General features: G+C 43.0%; 1 protein-coding gene across 3 annotated transcripts in view; it reads left to right on the top strand.

Annotated features, from left to right (window-relative positions):
• Positions 1-7,841: 7,841 nt before the first annotated feature.
• Positions 7,842-17,252, top strand: part of FYB1 (FYN binding protein 1) — a 50,923-nt gene continuing 41,512 nt past the window's right edge. For all 3 annotated transcript variants that reach the window (XM_083576093.1, XM_083576092.1, XM_083576091.1), the window contains exon 1: positions 7,842-7,940. In XM_083576093.1, coding sequence (XP_083432219.1) covers positions 7,938-7,940 — 3 coding nt within the window. In that variant the 5' untranslated portion in view covers positions 7,842-7,937. The remainder of the gene's footprint in view (positions 7,941-17,252) is intronic.

Genomic DNA, 17,252 nt, shown 5'->3' with positions numbered 1-17,252 from the left:
TTGGTATATAAGATGCTATCTAGTTGGGCCTTTGAAATAGTTCGTTGTTGGGAGGAAGAGGAAATAAGAATCTACAAACAGGGAAAGAACCTCTCAGCCTGCCTGAGAAATTGCAATGGAGGATGTTTGGGAGAGAAGTTTTAGGTCAGGGAGGAATGGAGAACCTGTGGCTCTTCCGATGTTGATGGACCACAACTCCCATCACCCTTGACCATTGGCCATGGTGACTGCAGGTGATGGGAGCTGGAGTCCAGCAACCTCTTGAAGGGCAACAGCTTAACTATCCCTGTTTTAACATAGCAAAAGCCAACTTTCAATTGCTTCGTTTTTATCCAACTTCTGTGCTTTTCCCCATCACTAAGTTTAGGCAGGCATTTTGCCAGCATGGAAGATGTTTTCTGCCCACTTCCTGGTGCCATACAGACGGCAGCTCATTAAAACACCATTCCCACCAATGAAGTCCCTGAAAAATCCCACTGAAATTTGCAAAGTTATTTAACAGTAATGGGTTTGTGAATTGCTCAGCTGAGCTGAACAATGCTGGCATTGGGCAAACTGGGGAGGGGGGGAGTAGGGTGGGGAAGCAACCCATTCTGTAAGAAAACTGTAGCATCATCTACATCAAATATTGGACATGAGTCACACTCACTGACATGCTTGTTGAATGTCTTTCTTATTTTATTTGGCTTTTGTTTCCTTAAAAAAGCCTTAGTGACCAGAATTACTGTCCAGCTGGGATTAAAAATCTGGCATCTTCTTTCTCTTAACAAAGTAGCACTTTGTTTTTCAAATACACTTGTGAGGGTGTGGGTCTCTTAGGACGAGTCAGTGCGTTGAATGACTTTGCAGAGTTAGAATTTAAATTAAAAGTTGGCTGCCTATGAAAAAAACACACAACATTGACAGGGTTTTGTTTGTTTTGTTGCCGGCTTCCAACACTCCAGAGTTCCAGAGGTGGTGCTAGGCAAATATGGCTTCCATTGGAAAAGAGAATCCCACAGAAGACTTAAGGATTTTTAAAAATCTGCCTGATTTGCAAATTTTTACAGATGGTGCACAAATGCAAACATAGGCAGCTGCCTTATAGTGAGAAGGGATGTAAGATGGCAGCGATTTTCATTGTGATATGTATTCATCACAATGAGTGCTGCTTCCTTTTTGCTGCAGTTCGGTTCACCAAATACAGACACAGCCAGTCAGTCCCTTCTCCCTCCTCGGGGAAAAGCCCCCCAAGAGCCGCACACACACTAGGCACGGCTCTTTAAAGAACGCGTGGCTCTTGCGGGCTTTTCTACGAGGTGGGAGAAGGACAGCCCGTCAGTGACGGGCTGCCCTGCTCCCTCCTCAGGGAAAAGCCTGTAAGAGCCGCGTGGAGCGTGTGTGCGGCTCTTGGGGGCTTTTCCCGCCTGCCTCCTGCCTGCATTCGTTCCATAAGATGCACACACATTTCCCCTTTCTTTTTAGGAGGGAAAAAGTGTGTCTTATGGAGCGAAAAATATGGTACTACGTTATCTACAACCCAAGCTTAGGGTATTCAGGAGCAGGTTTTGGACATCAAACTGGATATCGGAGATTTTATTACCCTCCGGTGTTCAGCTGTTTGTTCTTTGTAATATTTATTTGAAGAATTCAGAAATAACACTTGTTTGCATGTATACTTTCTTAAGAACTGTCAGGGAGCCCAGGTCCCCCAGCCTCACTTTGTATTAAACACTGCTTTAAGTATCTGAGGCAAATGAGTTTTGCCTGCAAGTGACCAAGCAAAAGTTGTACTTCTTTCAGTTTATTGCTTTTTACAAAAAGCGTCTCAAAGTGACTCCAAATACATCAATGCAGACAATAACAAACATTAAAGGGGTTTATCCGAAGTAATCTATTACCGGTTTTTAAAAACATCTTTTCCATTTGCAATATGAGCCACCAGATACAATCAAAATTGCTTCAAAATCACGTTAATGTCCAAATGCCAGGAAAAATGAAAATGTATTTGCTTGGCAAAGAAATTTGTCAAATCATTCTGTGGGAACAGTGCTCCATAAACAGGGGGCTGGCACTAAAAAAAATTAACTCTCTTTATTTAATTTGATTCGATTACAGGTAACTAGTAACACATTTAACTTCTGCACATTCAGATTTACACACTTGGCCAAAAAAAAGAGAGTGTGGAAAGGGGGGAACATGCACCCAGAAAAAAAAGACTTTGGCAATTCCACCTGCCCTTGAAAAATGTGTTATCTGCAAAGCTGTGTTAATTATATATATGTTGCAGATCTTTTCCTGCCCTAGGACTAGCAATTGCTTAAGGAACATAGACCCTGTCCATAAGATAAGCTTTTCCCAGCTTTCAGAGTCACCACACATTCCTCAGTGGAAAGATGCTACCCCAGCTATTCCCCCATAGAACCTTCAGACAATAAATAAATGCATCACAGCGATGTGCATAGTGTTAAACTTTGTGCAATGCATTGTGAGATTTTTGCTCCATAGTGCACTCGCGGCAGGTGTCAAAGAGAGAGTGAGGAACACTTGAGGAATGTGATCTTGTGAATTCTGATAAGAAATGATCTGATCCAAACCTCCCAAACTAACATGTGGGTCTGGACTTAAGCTATTTACCACCTGTCACACTTTCTGAATGTTTTGACACCAGTCTTCGGCTCAAAAGAAACACCAGAATACATTTAAAGTCTGTGTGCATCTAGAAATGCATCTAGAACTGCATATTTTTGAGAGCAAAGATTTGTGTGCATTTTTTTTAAAGTGTAGATTAATGAATAAACGGGACTAATGAAAGTGTGTCAAGCCCTGGAAATAAAACTGATTTGCCATCTTCCAAGGTTTTGAGCCCCTCTACCTAGATCTTCTAACCCATAGCTTAGTAAGAACCCACTGGAAAAATGGGGCTGGGGAGATGTTAGAACAGCTAAATTGGGAAAGCAGAAGCTTGTAGAAAGAACAAAAAAAAAATTTTCTTTCCAGTAGCACCTTAAAGACCAACTAAGTTAGTTCTTGGTATGAGCTTTCGTGTGCATGCACACTTCGTCAGATACACTGAAACAGAAGTTGCCAGATCCTTCTATATAGTGAGAAGGTGGGGAGGGGTATTACTCAGAAGGGTGGTGGGAATGGGTGGTTGGCAGATAGCTGAGATGAGCCTGTTGACGGCTCTTAACACCCATTCCCACCACCCTTCTGAGTAATACCCCTCCCCACCTTCTCACTATATAGAAGGATCTGGCAACTTCTGTTTCAGTGTATCTGACGAAGTGTGCATGCACACGAAAGCTCATACCAAGAACTAACTTAGTTGGTCTTTAAGGTGCTACTGGAAAGAAAAAAATTTTTTTGTTTTGACTATGGCAGACCAACACGGCTACCTATCTGTAACTTGTAGAAAGAACAAGGGAAGGTATCTGAGATGCATTTGTGGTCTGGGGAGGAAGAGGGAGGAGAAAGGGGAGCTGCCTTCAACAAGAAGCTCTGGTTCAGCAAAATGCTTATACATTTTCATAATCACTTAAAAAACAACAACACATGCACAGACTGATGTAGAAATGTAGAGAACTAACTTAAGGTTAGGGTGGGAAGCTGGGAGAAACCAAAATTAACAGATCCACCCATTCCTCCATCAGGATACTATGGACTAGTTAGAAAAGACTTTATTTTTATCTTAATGCAACCTCTTGTTTCTTTTACTTCCTCTGTCTTGAAAACCCCCCAAAGAAGTCTTGAACTAGAAACTCTGAAGGTGGCTCTGTATTTTGCCAAGGAAGGTTAACCACTTCTGCATGCCCCAAGCTTAAAGGGGAAGTAAGCGGGAAGTTCAGATTTTGGTCCCTTTGCTAGCAAGACCAGGGGGCTTGGTAATAGTATGTCTCAACCCTCAGTTTAATATCTGAAGCTCTTAGCCAAGGGTCAGCAAACTTTTTCAGCAGGGGGCCGGTCCATTGTCCCTCAAACCTTGTGGGGGGCTGGACTATATTTTTTTGGGGGGGAATGAACCAATTCCTACACCCCACAAATAACCCAGAGATGCATTTTAAATAAAAGCACACATTCTACTTATGTAAAAACATGGTCTGGATTTAGAAGGCAATTGGGCCAGATCCGGCCCCCGGGCCTTAGTTTGCCTACCCATGCATCTTAGCCATCTAGCAGATGGGGAGCAAGGGAATTAAATGGGAGGTGATGGAAGTTTGTTAATGAAGTCTGTTAATTGAAGAAGAAGAAGAGTTTGGATTTGATATCCCACTTTATCACTACCCGAAGGAGTCTCAAAGCAGCTAACATTCTCCTTTCCCTTCCTCCCCCACAACAAACACTCTGTGAGGTGAGTGGGGCTGAGAGACGTCAGAGAAGTGTGACTAGCCCAAGGTCGCCCAGCAGCTGCATGTGGAGGAGCAGAAACGTGAACCCGGTTCACCAGATGACGAGTCTACCGCTCTTAAGCACTACACCACACTGGCTTCTTGAGGAAGTGTGGGGCTCCCAGCCTCTTTACCTTGCAGGGAAGAGATGGGAGTGAAAGCCCCTTTTGTTACAAGGTGTGTGTCAAACAGTTGGAGAAAGCACCTACTCCCAAGATTACCTTTGCAGGAGTCCGGGGTGTGTTCAGTTCACAGCCAGTATGTTTCTCCCTGCTTTGTCAGTCATCCATCTTCCTGACCAAAATGTAAGATTCAGACAGGACAGTAGGCAGATATGACCTTCCTTTTGCATGGGACTGGCTGAGTTAATCCTCTTTCCTTTTTGCCTTAACCTCATCTGCGGCCAGTCCCAGAAAGGGGACAGACAGTTTGGCAAAACAAACAAACAAAACCCCAGGCCCTCCAGATGTTCCTGGACTACAACTCCCATCATGCCTGGCAATTGGGCAGACTTGCCAGGGCTGATGTGGGTTGTAGTTCAGCAACAATGGAAGGGCCCAAGGTTCCCCACTCCCACAACAGAAGACACCTCAAATAGATGATCTTTGAGAATCTAGGGCATTATTTTATTTTTTTGCCTTTATCTGTTCATCTGAAAACGAACCAGCATACAAAAAACTTCTCAGTCACTCAGCAACCAGTTCTTCCTGGAATTGCTTGCAAACTGAGGTGGTTATGTTTCTTTCTAAAACTTTTCCCTTTGATACTAAACTAAAATAGCAGCTGCTGCTTTCCTCTCAGAATTCAGACTCTGGCTCACTACAGAGACCTGTAGCTGTCTGATAAATCTGCAGTATTTACCCGCACACATACAAATCAAACTGTTAGGCCGTGATTTACCTCACTTAGAAGTCCCCGAATTGAATGCAAAATATGATGCATTTCCACTTTGAAGTCCGGAGATCTTGACTAAATATGAAGTGAAATCCAAATCACGGTAAGCTTGGCAGGGAGAGGGGATGTTGGTTGGATGTGTGTTTTTCAAACAATACCTGCCCCTTCGTTCAGCGCCACACAGCAAAATGCTACTGAAGCGGGAAATAACTTTGCGGGGGGAAAGCATTTTAGGACTGCTTTTCCAGGAAAGAAAAACCTCCAAAAGAAATCTCACTATCTTGTGATATCTGGCCTAAAGGGAGTTCTCTTGCTCCTCTTTTATTCCAGTGGGCTCTTGCAGAGAAACGTCTTCGGGATCCTCCAGATTGGAAGGGTGGTTTTGTGTGTGTGTGTGTGTGTGTGTATGTTCTCCGCAGCATGTCTCGACAAATAATCATACCTTAATTGTAAATTTATACTGGACCATATACAAGGGATGGGGAGTGGGGGTGGGGAATGAGTCAGTTCACATTTAAGTGCGAACTGACCTCATTCCCACTTTTCAAAACAATATGCAAATTTTTCTTTTCTTTTAGTTTTTATTGTTAAAATAATTCAGCATTAATACACACATATTGCAAATATACAAGCATACAAACATACATTTTATACAATCCTTAAAAATGTTCAAACATACCTACACTCAATCCCACAGATAATTCCTTTTCCCATCACCATCCACCACCCCTCACCCTTTGTGTTAGACTTCCAATCTACTCAATCTACTCAATTGCAATTTCTTTCCACTTCTTTTACTTTCTTTCACACACCTTTAACCTAATTTCATGCTTCTTTTTCTATTACACATTGTTATCCATCTTATTTAGTATTTCAGTATTTAAAATGGAACGTGTTTATTATAATAAGAGTTCTGATTTTTCGATATGGTTTTGCAAGTATCCTTTAAACACCTTCCAGTCCCTGTCTATCGTCTCTTTTGAGATCCTTCCAATTTCTCCCATTGTTTTGGATATATTGTAGTACTCCAATAATTTGGCAAGCCACTCTATTTTTGTTGGCATAATACCACTTTTCCAATTTTTCACAACCGATAGCCTTGTGGCTACTGTTGCATATAAATATGTCTTGTCTTCCCCATATACAAGGGATGGGGAGTGGGGGTGGGGAATGAGTCAGTTCACATTTAAGTGAAAACCAACCTGATTCCCACTTTTCAAAACAATATGCGAAATTTTCACTTCTCCAAATTTTGCAGTGCAAATAATGTGTACAAAATTGCATATACTGGTGTGCATAGATTAGTGAAAATATCATAAAAGATGCATTATGCTATAGGAAATTGCTTTGCAGAAAAGTATATACAGTGGTACCTCGTGTTACGTACTTAATCCATTCCGGAGGTCTGTTCGTAACTGGAAACTGCTCATAACATGAGGTGCGCTTTTGCTAATGACGCCTCCTACTGCTGCCAGAGCGTGACTTCCGCTCGCATCCCGGGTCAAAGTTCACAACAAGGGGCATCTACTTCCGGGTTAGCGGAGCACGTAACCTGAAGCATTCGTAAAGGGGGTGGTACGTAACACAAGGTACCACTGTATTAGGCAAAGACAAATGTGTATATTAGGAGAAATGCACATTAAAATGTGGATGAATTTTCATAAGATTTAAAAAAAAAATGCAAATTGATGTGGAAATGTGGAGAACCAAGCTTACAGTAAGCCTGGAAAAATGAGAAACTGAGAGCAATCACAAATGCCAGACTGTCCACACATCATTCTGCTTCATTAGTTGCTCTATTGGGCTGGTGATTGACAGCTGCTGGTGGTGAGCGGCAGATGATTTTCAGTAATCCCCCCCAAAAAAGCTCAACAACTCTGGGCCATCTCCCCCATTTTCTGCATTTGGAGTCCCCCAAAATAGGGGTTGTCTTATACACGGGGGGGGGGGTGTTATACACGGGAAAATATGGTAAATCAACTATCCTGTTGCAACTCCTAGAAAAGCAAGACAGAATAAACAAAAAACGGGAAACATGTGCATTAATATAGTGCTAGAGATTTTCTAGTTATTCGTGTATTCTCCCACCCATCGTGGCTGGGGCAACCCAGTCAGATGGACAGGGTACAAATAAAATAAAATAATTATTATTACGGTGGTACTTCGGGTTAAGAACTTAATTCGTTCTGGAGGTCCGTTCTTAACCTGAAACTGTTCTTAACCTGAAGCACCACTTTAGCTAATGGGGCCTCCTGCTGCTGCCGCACCACCGGAGCACAATTTCTGTTCTCATCCTGAAGCAAAGTTCTTAACCCGAGGCACTATTTCTGGGTTCGCGGAGTCTGTAACCTGAAGCGTCTGTAACCTGAAGTGTATGTAACCCGAGGTACCACTGTATTTGTTTGTTTATTTATTTCCCAGTTCCTTTGCCCCTCCAGCACTACAGGGCATTGTCAGGTTACTGCTACAAGCCGTGCTAGTTGCCGGATCAAAATATGCAAACTAAGGATTGCACTTGTTTGGTTTTTCCTACGAAGGCTGGATTAGAAAAGAAAAAAAAGCCCACTTCCTATTTTCAAAGTGTTAACCGTTCCAGGCAAAAGGACAAAGAAAAATTTCCTCTTCTAACACTACGTTCTTCAGCAGGCTTGTGAGCCCACAAAGAACTTTGTTGTCATGGTAAGTGCAGACTTTTCTAATTTTCAGCGGTTTCGCTGAAATAGTTATTAAAAACTAAAGTGATAAGACAGCTGTAAGACTGTTTTGCAGCAGCGGTCATGAATGGCTGATGTATGCGTTTTCGTTTCATATCTTTGAAAGTGCAGCTGTGTAGTATTCTAAGAAACTCTTTCAGCAAGACCAGCCGATCAGGCTGCACGCAGCTTGTGATCTACTGAGCCAAATGCCGTCCTTTAGCCACAACCTGGTGCCTCACCTGCAGAAGGTCCATGGCCCAGTGGCAGAGTGCATGTTTTTCATTCAAAAGGTCCGAGTTACAGTGTCCAGCATCTATAGGCATGGCAGACAGAGACTGCTGTCTCTGAAACCCTGGAGAGCTGTCGCCGTTCAGGGTAGAAAATACTGAACTGGGTGGACCAATGGTCAGAGTTGCTGCATGGCAGTTTCCTATGTTCCTATGACAAAGCCTTTCCTTTCCTTTCTGCAGTTTGAGACAGGCTGCACAAATGCATTTCTCAAGAGCCTGGTGGTCTACCATGTGTACGTAGCTGGTGGGCTGCACTCGTCTCCATAGATCACAAGTTGTAGATAAAACTGAGTTGTGCTGTGGTTGGAGGAGAGGCGGTAAATGTGCCCAGCAGATGTCCTGGACTGGAACTCCCATCAGCTCCTGTCAGGATGGCCAATGGTCAGGGACGATGGGAGATAAAGTCTACAACATCTGCAAGACACCATGTAGGCTACCCATGGGCTAGGAGTTGGGCCAGGAGTATGGAGCTCAAATTCCTACCTAACCATGAAGCTCATGGGGCAATCCATATCCTCCAAGTGTCCCTGTTTTCCAGGGCCAGTCTCAGAATTACAAGATTCCCAGCTTCTGATTTGATCCTGGAATGTCCCTATTTCCCCCACCAGTGCTGCCGCTGCTGAGCTCAGGGCAAAAGATGTCCTGAGCAGTGGCAGCTGACAGGGGGCACCCTGTTGCCTCTCGTTAGCCTCTCCATGGCTGCCACTGTCAGCCTCCTCCCTTGGGCATCTCGTAGCAGCTGCTGGAGAGCAGGCAAGGAGGAGAAGAGGCTATGGTTGCCGAGGCCTCATATGATGCACTGGCCCCGAGGTGCAGGTAGAGGACAGGGCCTGGATGGGAAGAAAGAGGGAGCAGCACAAAGTACAAAGAGTCTAGATTTTTTTAAAAAAAGAAATGCTTTGTGCATCTGCATCTAATCTTGCCCCTTTCTAAAATGAACTTATTAGTGTGCATTTTTTTTTTCTTTTTGTAAATCTACCAAATAATAAAATAAAATAAAATTGGGATTAAGAGGTTTTCTCAGGCTGGTGGATGGCGTCCGTGCTGGTGTAGTGGTGAAGGAAACACTCTGCAGGGGTTGGGATGACAAAACTGGGACGTTGAGGAGGGTCAGTTGCAAGGGAGTGAGAAATGTCCCTATTTTCTCCTGAGGAATGTTGGAGGGTATGGGTGATTGTGGACTAGGATCTCTCTTCCAGCCTAACCCACCTCCCAGGGATGGTGCTGAGGTAAATGATCTAGAGCAGGCATATCCAAAGTCTGGTTCTGCCCGCCCCCCCCCCATTGATTTAATCCAGCCCCCGTGGCAGTATATGCCCTAGGGTAAAATCACAACAACTTTGGTCAGCCCTCACACATGTTCACTTCATCAAATCTTGCCCTCTTTGGAAAAAGTTTGGGCACCCCTGAATTCTAGGGGGTGGAGGAGAAACAACTTACACTGGTACCTCAGGTTAATAACTTGATTTGTTCCGGAGGTCTGTTCTTAACCTGAAACTGTTCTTAACCTGAGGTACCACTTTAGCTAATGGGGCCTCCCGCTGCTGCCGCGCCACCACCACACTGCCGCCACACGATTTCTGTTCTCATCCTGAAGCAAAGTTCTCAACCGAGGTACTATTTCTGGGTTAGCAGAGTCTGTAACCTGAAGTGTCTATAACCTGAAGCGTCTGTAACCCCAGGTACCACTTTACAACCCTTTGATATCCATGGAGGAAAGATGGGATCTAAGTATAATTCTTAGAAACGTGATATGTTACTGAAGAATATCAATTAAAATTGGTGGCAAAGTGGCGTGACTAACATTTGCATTACTTCTCTGCATAGTTTCTATGTGATTTCCCTTGACAGAGCAGACGTAAGGGGTTTGCAGATAAAATGATTAATCAGCCAGTCTTTTTGTATGATGAGACCAAATGTAAATATAAGATAAAAGCCATCTCCAGTACGGTACTGTTTTATGTACGCATTGTTCTTTTTCTGTGGCTGAGGCTTTGATTGGATCGAGAAATTGTCAGTGGACCTGCGGTCTTCAGACCTTCCCCTGAAGATCCTAATCAGCTCTGCACCTCTTCCACCTAACTCTGGGAGTTGAGAAAGAGTGATGTAACTTCATGCAGTGACTTCATGCAGTGATTCCCTCTCTGTATGTGTGTGTGTGTCCTTGAGTGTGTGAGACAGACTCTTATCAGTGTCCACCATAGTCTGTGCTTAGCAGAGCATTACAGAGAACCATCAATGGCCAACCATTGAACCAGCATATTGTAGGAAGGATTGCAACATAGGCAGGCATCTTGCTCATGGCCAAAGTGGCCTGCTTACGGACCATACGTTCAAAGCACATTCCCAACCCCTCCCTCCAAACCCTGGACACTGTAGTTGGTGAAGGATGCTGAGAATTATAGTTCTGCAAGTGGTGAACTACAGTTCCCATGTTTCTTCCCAGTGTGCTAGAAATGAGCTTTAAACGTATGGTGTGCGTACATCTGTGGACATTAGGTAGGAGATGCATGAACATCTCTTTTATGGAATCAAACTGCAATTTATGTCTCCCCTTCCATCATCCACAAAAATAGCCAGCTTTGATAAGTAGGGAAATACTTTTTCTTTTTTTAATTGATAAGGACTTTCTTGCCAAAATGGTTGTATTTGAACTCTACTGGCCCTTGAACTTCAGCAGCAATCCTGCTTTTACAGTGAAATAGTATCAGATAAGAACAGCCAGGGCGATCTCAGGTGTGGCGAAACCCTTGCTTCCAGGTTGGATGCAGCCTGCAGTTGGGTTTCATCAGGTTCTCAGAGCCCCCTCCTGCCTATCAGCTGCGCAGCAGGGAGCAATTAAGAGGTCAAGGGGGCTTTGATATTCTGCAGTGTGTGCAGTTTTGACATCTTCCTCTGCAAGTTTTTAAGCCTTGCTTCACAAGAAGATCAAAGCAGGAGGGAAAGCGTTTCAGCAGAGAGGTAGTCTTGGGTTCCTTACAAATATGCAAAAAGTGCTCATGCATTTTGCAATCGTATGCATGCAATTTTCAGGACGAAATTGCACTTTGAAACGTGAGGCTTTCTATAGATGAAAGGAGAGTGGGCACTGATGTCTTTTGCACTCTGCTGCTGGGATCCCTGAGCTCTTTTTGCATTTATTTATTTATTTATTTATTTATTTATTTATTTATTTATTTATTTATTTATTTATTTCAGGGCAGGGAAAGAGTATTGGAAAACATTTTTGACAAACTTTGTTTTAAAAGAAAAATTACTTTCACATTTTTTAAAACTCCATTAATTCAATTCTGATCCCTTTCCCCATTAATCTATGACATTTAAAGCAAGACTCCTTTAGAGATATGCATTTAAATATGTATTTAAATACATATTTAAATGAATATTTTCTCTAAAATACTATTTAAATGCTTGCGGTACTTCAGAAGGCATATTTAAATATGTGTTCAAATATGGACTTGCTCTAAAAGTAAAATAAAAAATTAGATTATTTTTGTAAACCACTTGAAGTTTTTCTTACAATCAATGGGCACATACATTTCGTTAAATAAATTAATACATAAGTATTTTCTCTCAAAATACACATGCATAGTTTGGGATATTTAAACTGCTAAGGATTCTTGACCATATGTAGATTTGTCCCTTAACCTGAAAGGTGAGGGTGAGGTCATATCACAGAGGAAATCAGAGACAAAATTACCCATGTATCCCTGTGAGTCACCACATTTGAAAAGATGCCTTTTTAATGGGAAGGGGCATTTTTGTTAATATTTACTGAGGTTGAAAGTTGAAAGATAACACTTAAACCAATAGGAAGATCAAGCAGGTGGCACTACCACAGCACATTAATCAGTTTGCATCATTGGGTAGAATAGACTCCTAAAACATTCAACTCAATAGGTTGTATCCAACTCAATTGTACTCAGAGCAGACCTGTTGAAACTAATGGACCTAATTTCAGTCCTGTCCATTCATTTCAATGGGTACTCTTGAGTAGGACTAACATTGCAGACAACCTTCTGCGTTGTAAATCGGTATGGCATAGTGGGTAGAGTGCCAGACTAGGATTTGTGAAACCAGGGTTCAAATTCCCACTCAGCCACGATGCTTATGTGATGTAGAAGTGCCCCACTGGAGGTTTACGTGATACTTCAGGCAGTTTGTTTAAATCTACTTTGCATTTGCTCAGAGCAGGAAGCGGATTAGCTGTGTGAATTCATGGCCATGGGCAAATGTGTTGCACAAATAACTGCACAGATGTTTTACATATGCAAATTTAAGATGGAATAAAAGGTGCAGCCTTGTTCTGGAATGAATGGGCTTCTTAACAACATGTCAGGCGGAGGACTCTGGAGGTAATAATATTTAATACCTGTGTGGCACTTTTTTCTTTGAGTGATCAAAATAATGCACATGCATAATCTCAAGAATTATTACAACTGTTCAGCAATGCAGGCCAGCTCTGTTTCCTCTGGAGATTACAGACGGGGAACTGAGGTGAAGACCATCATCGCTTACCTAAGGCCACCTGGTTAATTCATGACTGAGGAGAGTTCATGTACACTGGTTAATCCTACATAAGTTTCCCTGTGTATTATTCTCAATTTCTTTTACATCTTGATATCCAGCTAAACTAAAGGCGATAAAGAAGAGAGTGATCATATCACATTAGTACCTGCTATCCAGCTATCCCTATCCTGTAGCAACAAGTCCTATTTTCTGGAAGCTCTTTCAGACAAATCATAGTTCTGGGTTTTACCTTGGTGGGGCAGGGAGTGCCTTGTTAAAAAAAAATGTTAGCATGTTAGAGAAAAGGTGGGATGTATATAAGGTAAAGGGACCCCTGACCATTAAGTCAAGTCGTGGCCGACTCTGGGGTTGCAGCGCTCATCTCACGTTATTGGCCGAGGGAGCCGGCGTACAGCTTCCGGGTCATGTGGCCAGCATGACTTCTGGCGAACCAGAGCAGCACACGGAAATGCCGTTTACCTTCCCGCCGGAGCAGTACCTATTTATCTACTTGCACTTTGATGTGCTTTCGAACTGCTAGGTTGGCAGGAGCAGGGACTGAGCAACAGGAGCTCACCCCATCGTGTGGATTCGAACCGCCAACCTTCTGATCGGCAAGTCCTAGGCTCTGTGGTTTAACCCACAGCACCACCCGCATCCCTTGGGATGTATATAAACCACCTTTATATATGGACAGTAACTAAAGATTCTGCCGTTTTTCACTCCTTGGGATGGGTGCCCCTAGCATTTTGCTGCCTGAGGTAGCTGCTTCCATTTGCCTCATGGATGGGCCGGCCCTGCCCCCAGACCACATCACTCGGCAGCCCTGCTTCACACCCTCCTTGAACTCTGATTTACATTTGTTGCTCCCCTCACTTTGGTCTCTTACCCCACCCACCAATGGCAAGTAGTCCTTGGAAGGTTGCCAGAAAAGAATGTGGCCCTTGAGCCAAAATGGATTCCCCACCCCTTCCTAACAGTAGGGTTAGCCCTGGTTGCAGCACATAATAGGGAGGGGGGCTTGAAACTGGAAGTGGGTAGGGGGAATCCAGTCCCTAAGTATGCAGACTTTTGAAAGTTTAGCCAATGAATGCTAATAAAAATTTAACTTCTTCTGTTGTGTATCTCCTAGGGTCAAGCTATACCACACTCCTAATCTAGATTTAAACCCTTCAGTTACTCCTCAGCAAATAAAAATACAGAGCTGTAGAAACATATCACATTTAATTTGACCCCTATTATGTGGGAGAAAATGGCAACTATCATTTGCCAAGTTCTTTTCCATTCATACAGTTTGTTGTAGTCAGTAACAGAAACATCTCAAGAAGTTCAAGGCAAGGTGAGGAGAAGGTTGTCCCAACAGTTCTCTCCTGCCATCTCCAGGAGCTGATGGTTACTGTGCTCTTTGGTCTGGGACTCCTTGCCTCTTCCTTCTCTCAAGGTGCCCCAAGAATTGTCTCATGAGTAGACCTGGTGGCAAAAGTAGACGTGCTTCAGCCAAGCTTCATCCGATTGTCCCTGAAAGCTACAAGGAAGTATAGCCTTAGGACATCCCAGTTTGAAGGATGGAGGCCCAAATCACACACTTGTAGAGAGTCCTTTACAAGTGTTAGCTCCAGAACTTTAGCTGGTTTGTAAATAAATGTACGCCTAGTCCTCCTGGCAAGGAAACCGCAAGGCTTGCTTAACTGTTAGCACACACTGAATATTTTTGTACGTTCTCCTTCTGTGACAGTAAAACAGAGGTTGAGAAAAGAGAGAGAAGTTCGGCAGTGTTGGCTAATGTTTCATCTTCCTCTTTCCTTGCCCTTTCTTCTCTCTCTCTTTCATGTCAGCTGATGTAGGGCTTGAAGGGGAAATAACAGTGTGCGAAAAGCCTTAATTTGACTAGTAAAGGACAAAGAGAATGATTCAGGGTGGCAGAAAGTATTGCAACAGCTTCGCATGCTTTGGAGAATGGAGTGGTCTAGGGTAGCTTTTGCCAAGCGGGTGCCCTTCTGTATGATCTTGTCCTTATGTTATTTTACAAAGAAATGACTTATTTGGAAACGGAACGTGGGAACTCCTCTCAACTGTGTTTGGTCTGCAGCTTTTTAGTAATCTGTTGATTCCATTTGCCTGAATCATACACATAGAGAGAAAAAGGACCTTAGTTTTATCCAAAGGCAAACAGCTCTTATTTCTCTTTTCAGGACATCATAGCCAAATAATGAAACCATATGCAAAACCCAGCACTGAAGTTTATCAGTAGCAAGACAATGGTGTGTTGTCTTAGCTGTAAAGCAAGTCAAGGCATGCAAAGTCTAGCAGGAAAGAAACATCTAAGAAGATATCTGTACATAGTGGTAGAAATGACAACTGGAAAAAGAATGAAGAGCATGCAGATCTGTTATTGTTGTTGTTGTTGAGCCCCATCTGAAAACAATTAAGCTAATGTCTGGCGGTTGTACTGGGCAACTATATAGGTTCTTCCATTCAAAGAGCAGACAGTTAATCAACCCAGCTATTAAGATATTTGCTTCTAAAATCATCATTCAAATGCTCTACGGGGCTGAGATATGGGGAATTGGCTTCAGATCTGAACTAGAGGTTCTACAAAATAATTTTTTGAGGCAAATTTTGGGGCTTTCCTTGTGGGACACCGGCTGCCCACCTCAAAGCTGAATTGGGCCTTGCGTCGCTAGCAGCCAGAATTGATCTAGCCCATCTGAGATACGGGCGCAGGCTAAATGCCTTTGAGGATCATACTTTTACTAAGCTCTGCTTCCAAGGAACCCTGAACAGAAGTATTCCATGCTGCAACATGTTGTTGCAGGCCTCCCTTGGTTGTCCCTACTGCAGGAACAGTGTGTGTGCTAAACAGGAACAGTGTGTGTGCTAAGCAGTCCTGCGGGGACATATCTCTACTGCCCTGAAATGCTGCCTCAAAATTAACTTGTGGCTCTAAAAATACCAACCCATTATGAAATAAATAAATAATCCTAGGATCTAGCCCTAAATATATTAAGTAAATGAAGAACTGCAGCCTTTTCTTGTTCCAGAAATCACATGGGCTTCGCCTTTCTTTCTGAAGGCACATGAATTCACATACTAGTTCCTTCTTCTGTTCCCGCTCATATATCATGCTCAGCACTCTGCCTCAGTTTGGAGACATTTTTTTTAAGCTTTCATGAAAACTCACCAGTATTTAAGTATGCATTTCTTCTAATATACACATATGAGTATGCAATTTTGCATAATAGAATGCATCTGATGTTATCTTCACTAACACATGCATTTGTATGTGTATTTCCCCCCAAATATATGCATTTTTGCATGCATTTCGATTGGTTGGAGAACTGCATCGCAAAATTCAGAGAACTGCAAATGTTGAAGATGGCTGTGTTTCAGTTCATGCGCTGCTTCAGGAAGTGCAAATTAAGTAAAACCGAAACAAATTCTCCCCCAGCACTAGCTACTGCTACTCCTGCTCCTACTACAAATGAGAGCCAGTGTGGTGCAGTGCTTAGAGTATCGGATTATGACCCCACTATGTATGTATGGCACCTTGAGTCCTTGGAGTAAAGATAGGATTAAAATGCAATTTTTAAAAATTGCAATCAGAATAATATTCTAGCAAACAAAGCTATAGCTATACTTACCTGGCAAGGGAGATAATCATGGAGGTTGGTTTTCCCAGGGTGACGCTCACTCATTGCAATCCAGGTGTGCTCACCTCTCCAGTGCAGAAAACCTGATGGCATAATCTGCAAATAAAAACAGAAAGTAATGTAAAATCCTAAAGTAGGAAAGGCATTGCGTCAGAAAGTGCCAGTAAAAGTGTTGCAGGGCAGATGGTGGTGATGGGTGGAGGGATGCCAGCAGTTTCCAAGGTGAGAAATGAAAATGCAACAAGAATGCCCCCTAACACCATAGCTATAGATTGTTGCATGCTCCCCACTTCCCCTAGTGGTGAGGAGGTCCAATCGCAGCACTGTTGCGTTCAGTGTTCCTCCCTCTGGATGACGGAGACCTTGAGGTTAACAGCATGTTTGTAATGTAGGCTTTTTTCGCTCACAGATATACAGGTAGAGCAGGTTTGGTCTGCTACTCAGTTCCTCTGCTCTGCCATACTGTACTTTGCTGCTGCTTACAGACAGACATCCATCTGCCCACCACCTGCTAACTCCCCTTCTTGTCGCTTTAAAATTTCCTATAAATCCAGTACCATTTCCTCAGTCTGTCTGAAATTTCAGAGCTCTGATACCTTTGAGGAATGGGAGACTGTTCAGATAGAAAACAGCAATGTTACAAGCAACAGAAGCCTACCTGGGTCACCCCTCAGTGGTATGGGATTTATGGAAATAAACGAACTAGCTCCAAAACAATAATAAAATGAGCGCAATTGTGATAAAAGAGGGCAGCATTCAGCTAGGTTTCAGAGTGGACCTGTTGAGATTAATGGACCTAAGCTAACCATGTTCATTAATTTCAATGGGTGTGCTATGAGTAAAAAA

This window comes from Podarcis filfolensis, assembly GCF_964270895.1.
Source record: "Podarcis filfolensis genome assembly, chromosome: 11".
Taxonomy (NCBI): Eukaryota; Metazoa; Chordata; class Lepidosauria; order Squamata; family Lacertidae; genus Podarcis; species Podarcis filfolensis.
The sequence above is the reverse complement of the archived record's forward strand: the minus strand, read 5'-3'. Positions and strand labels throughout refer to the sequence as shown.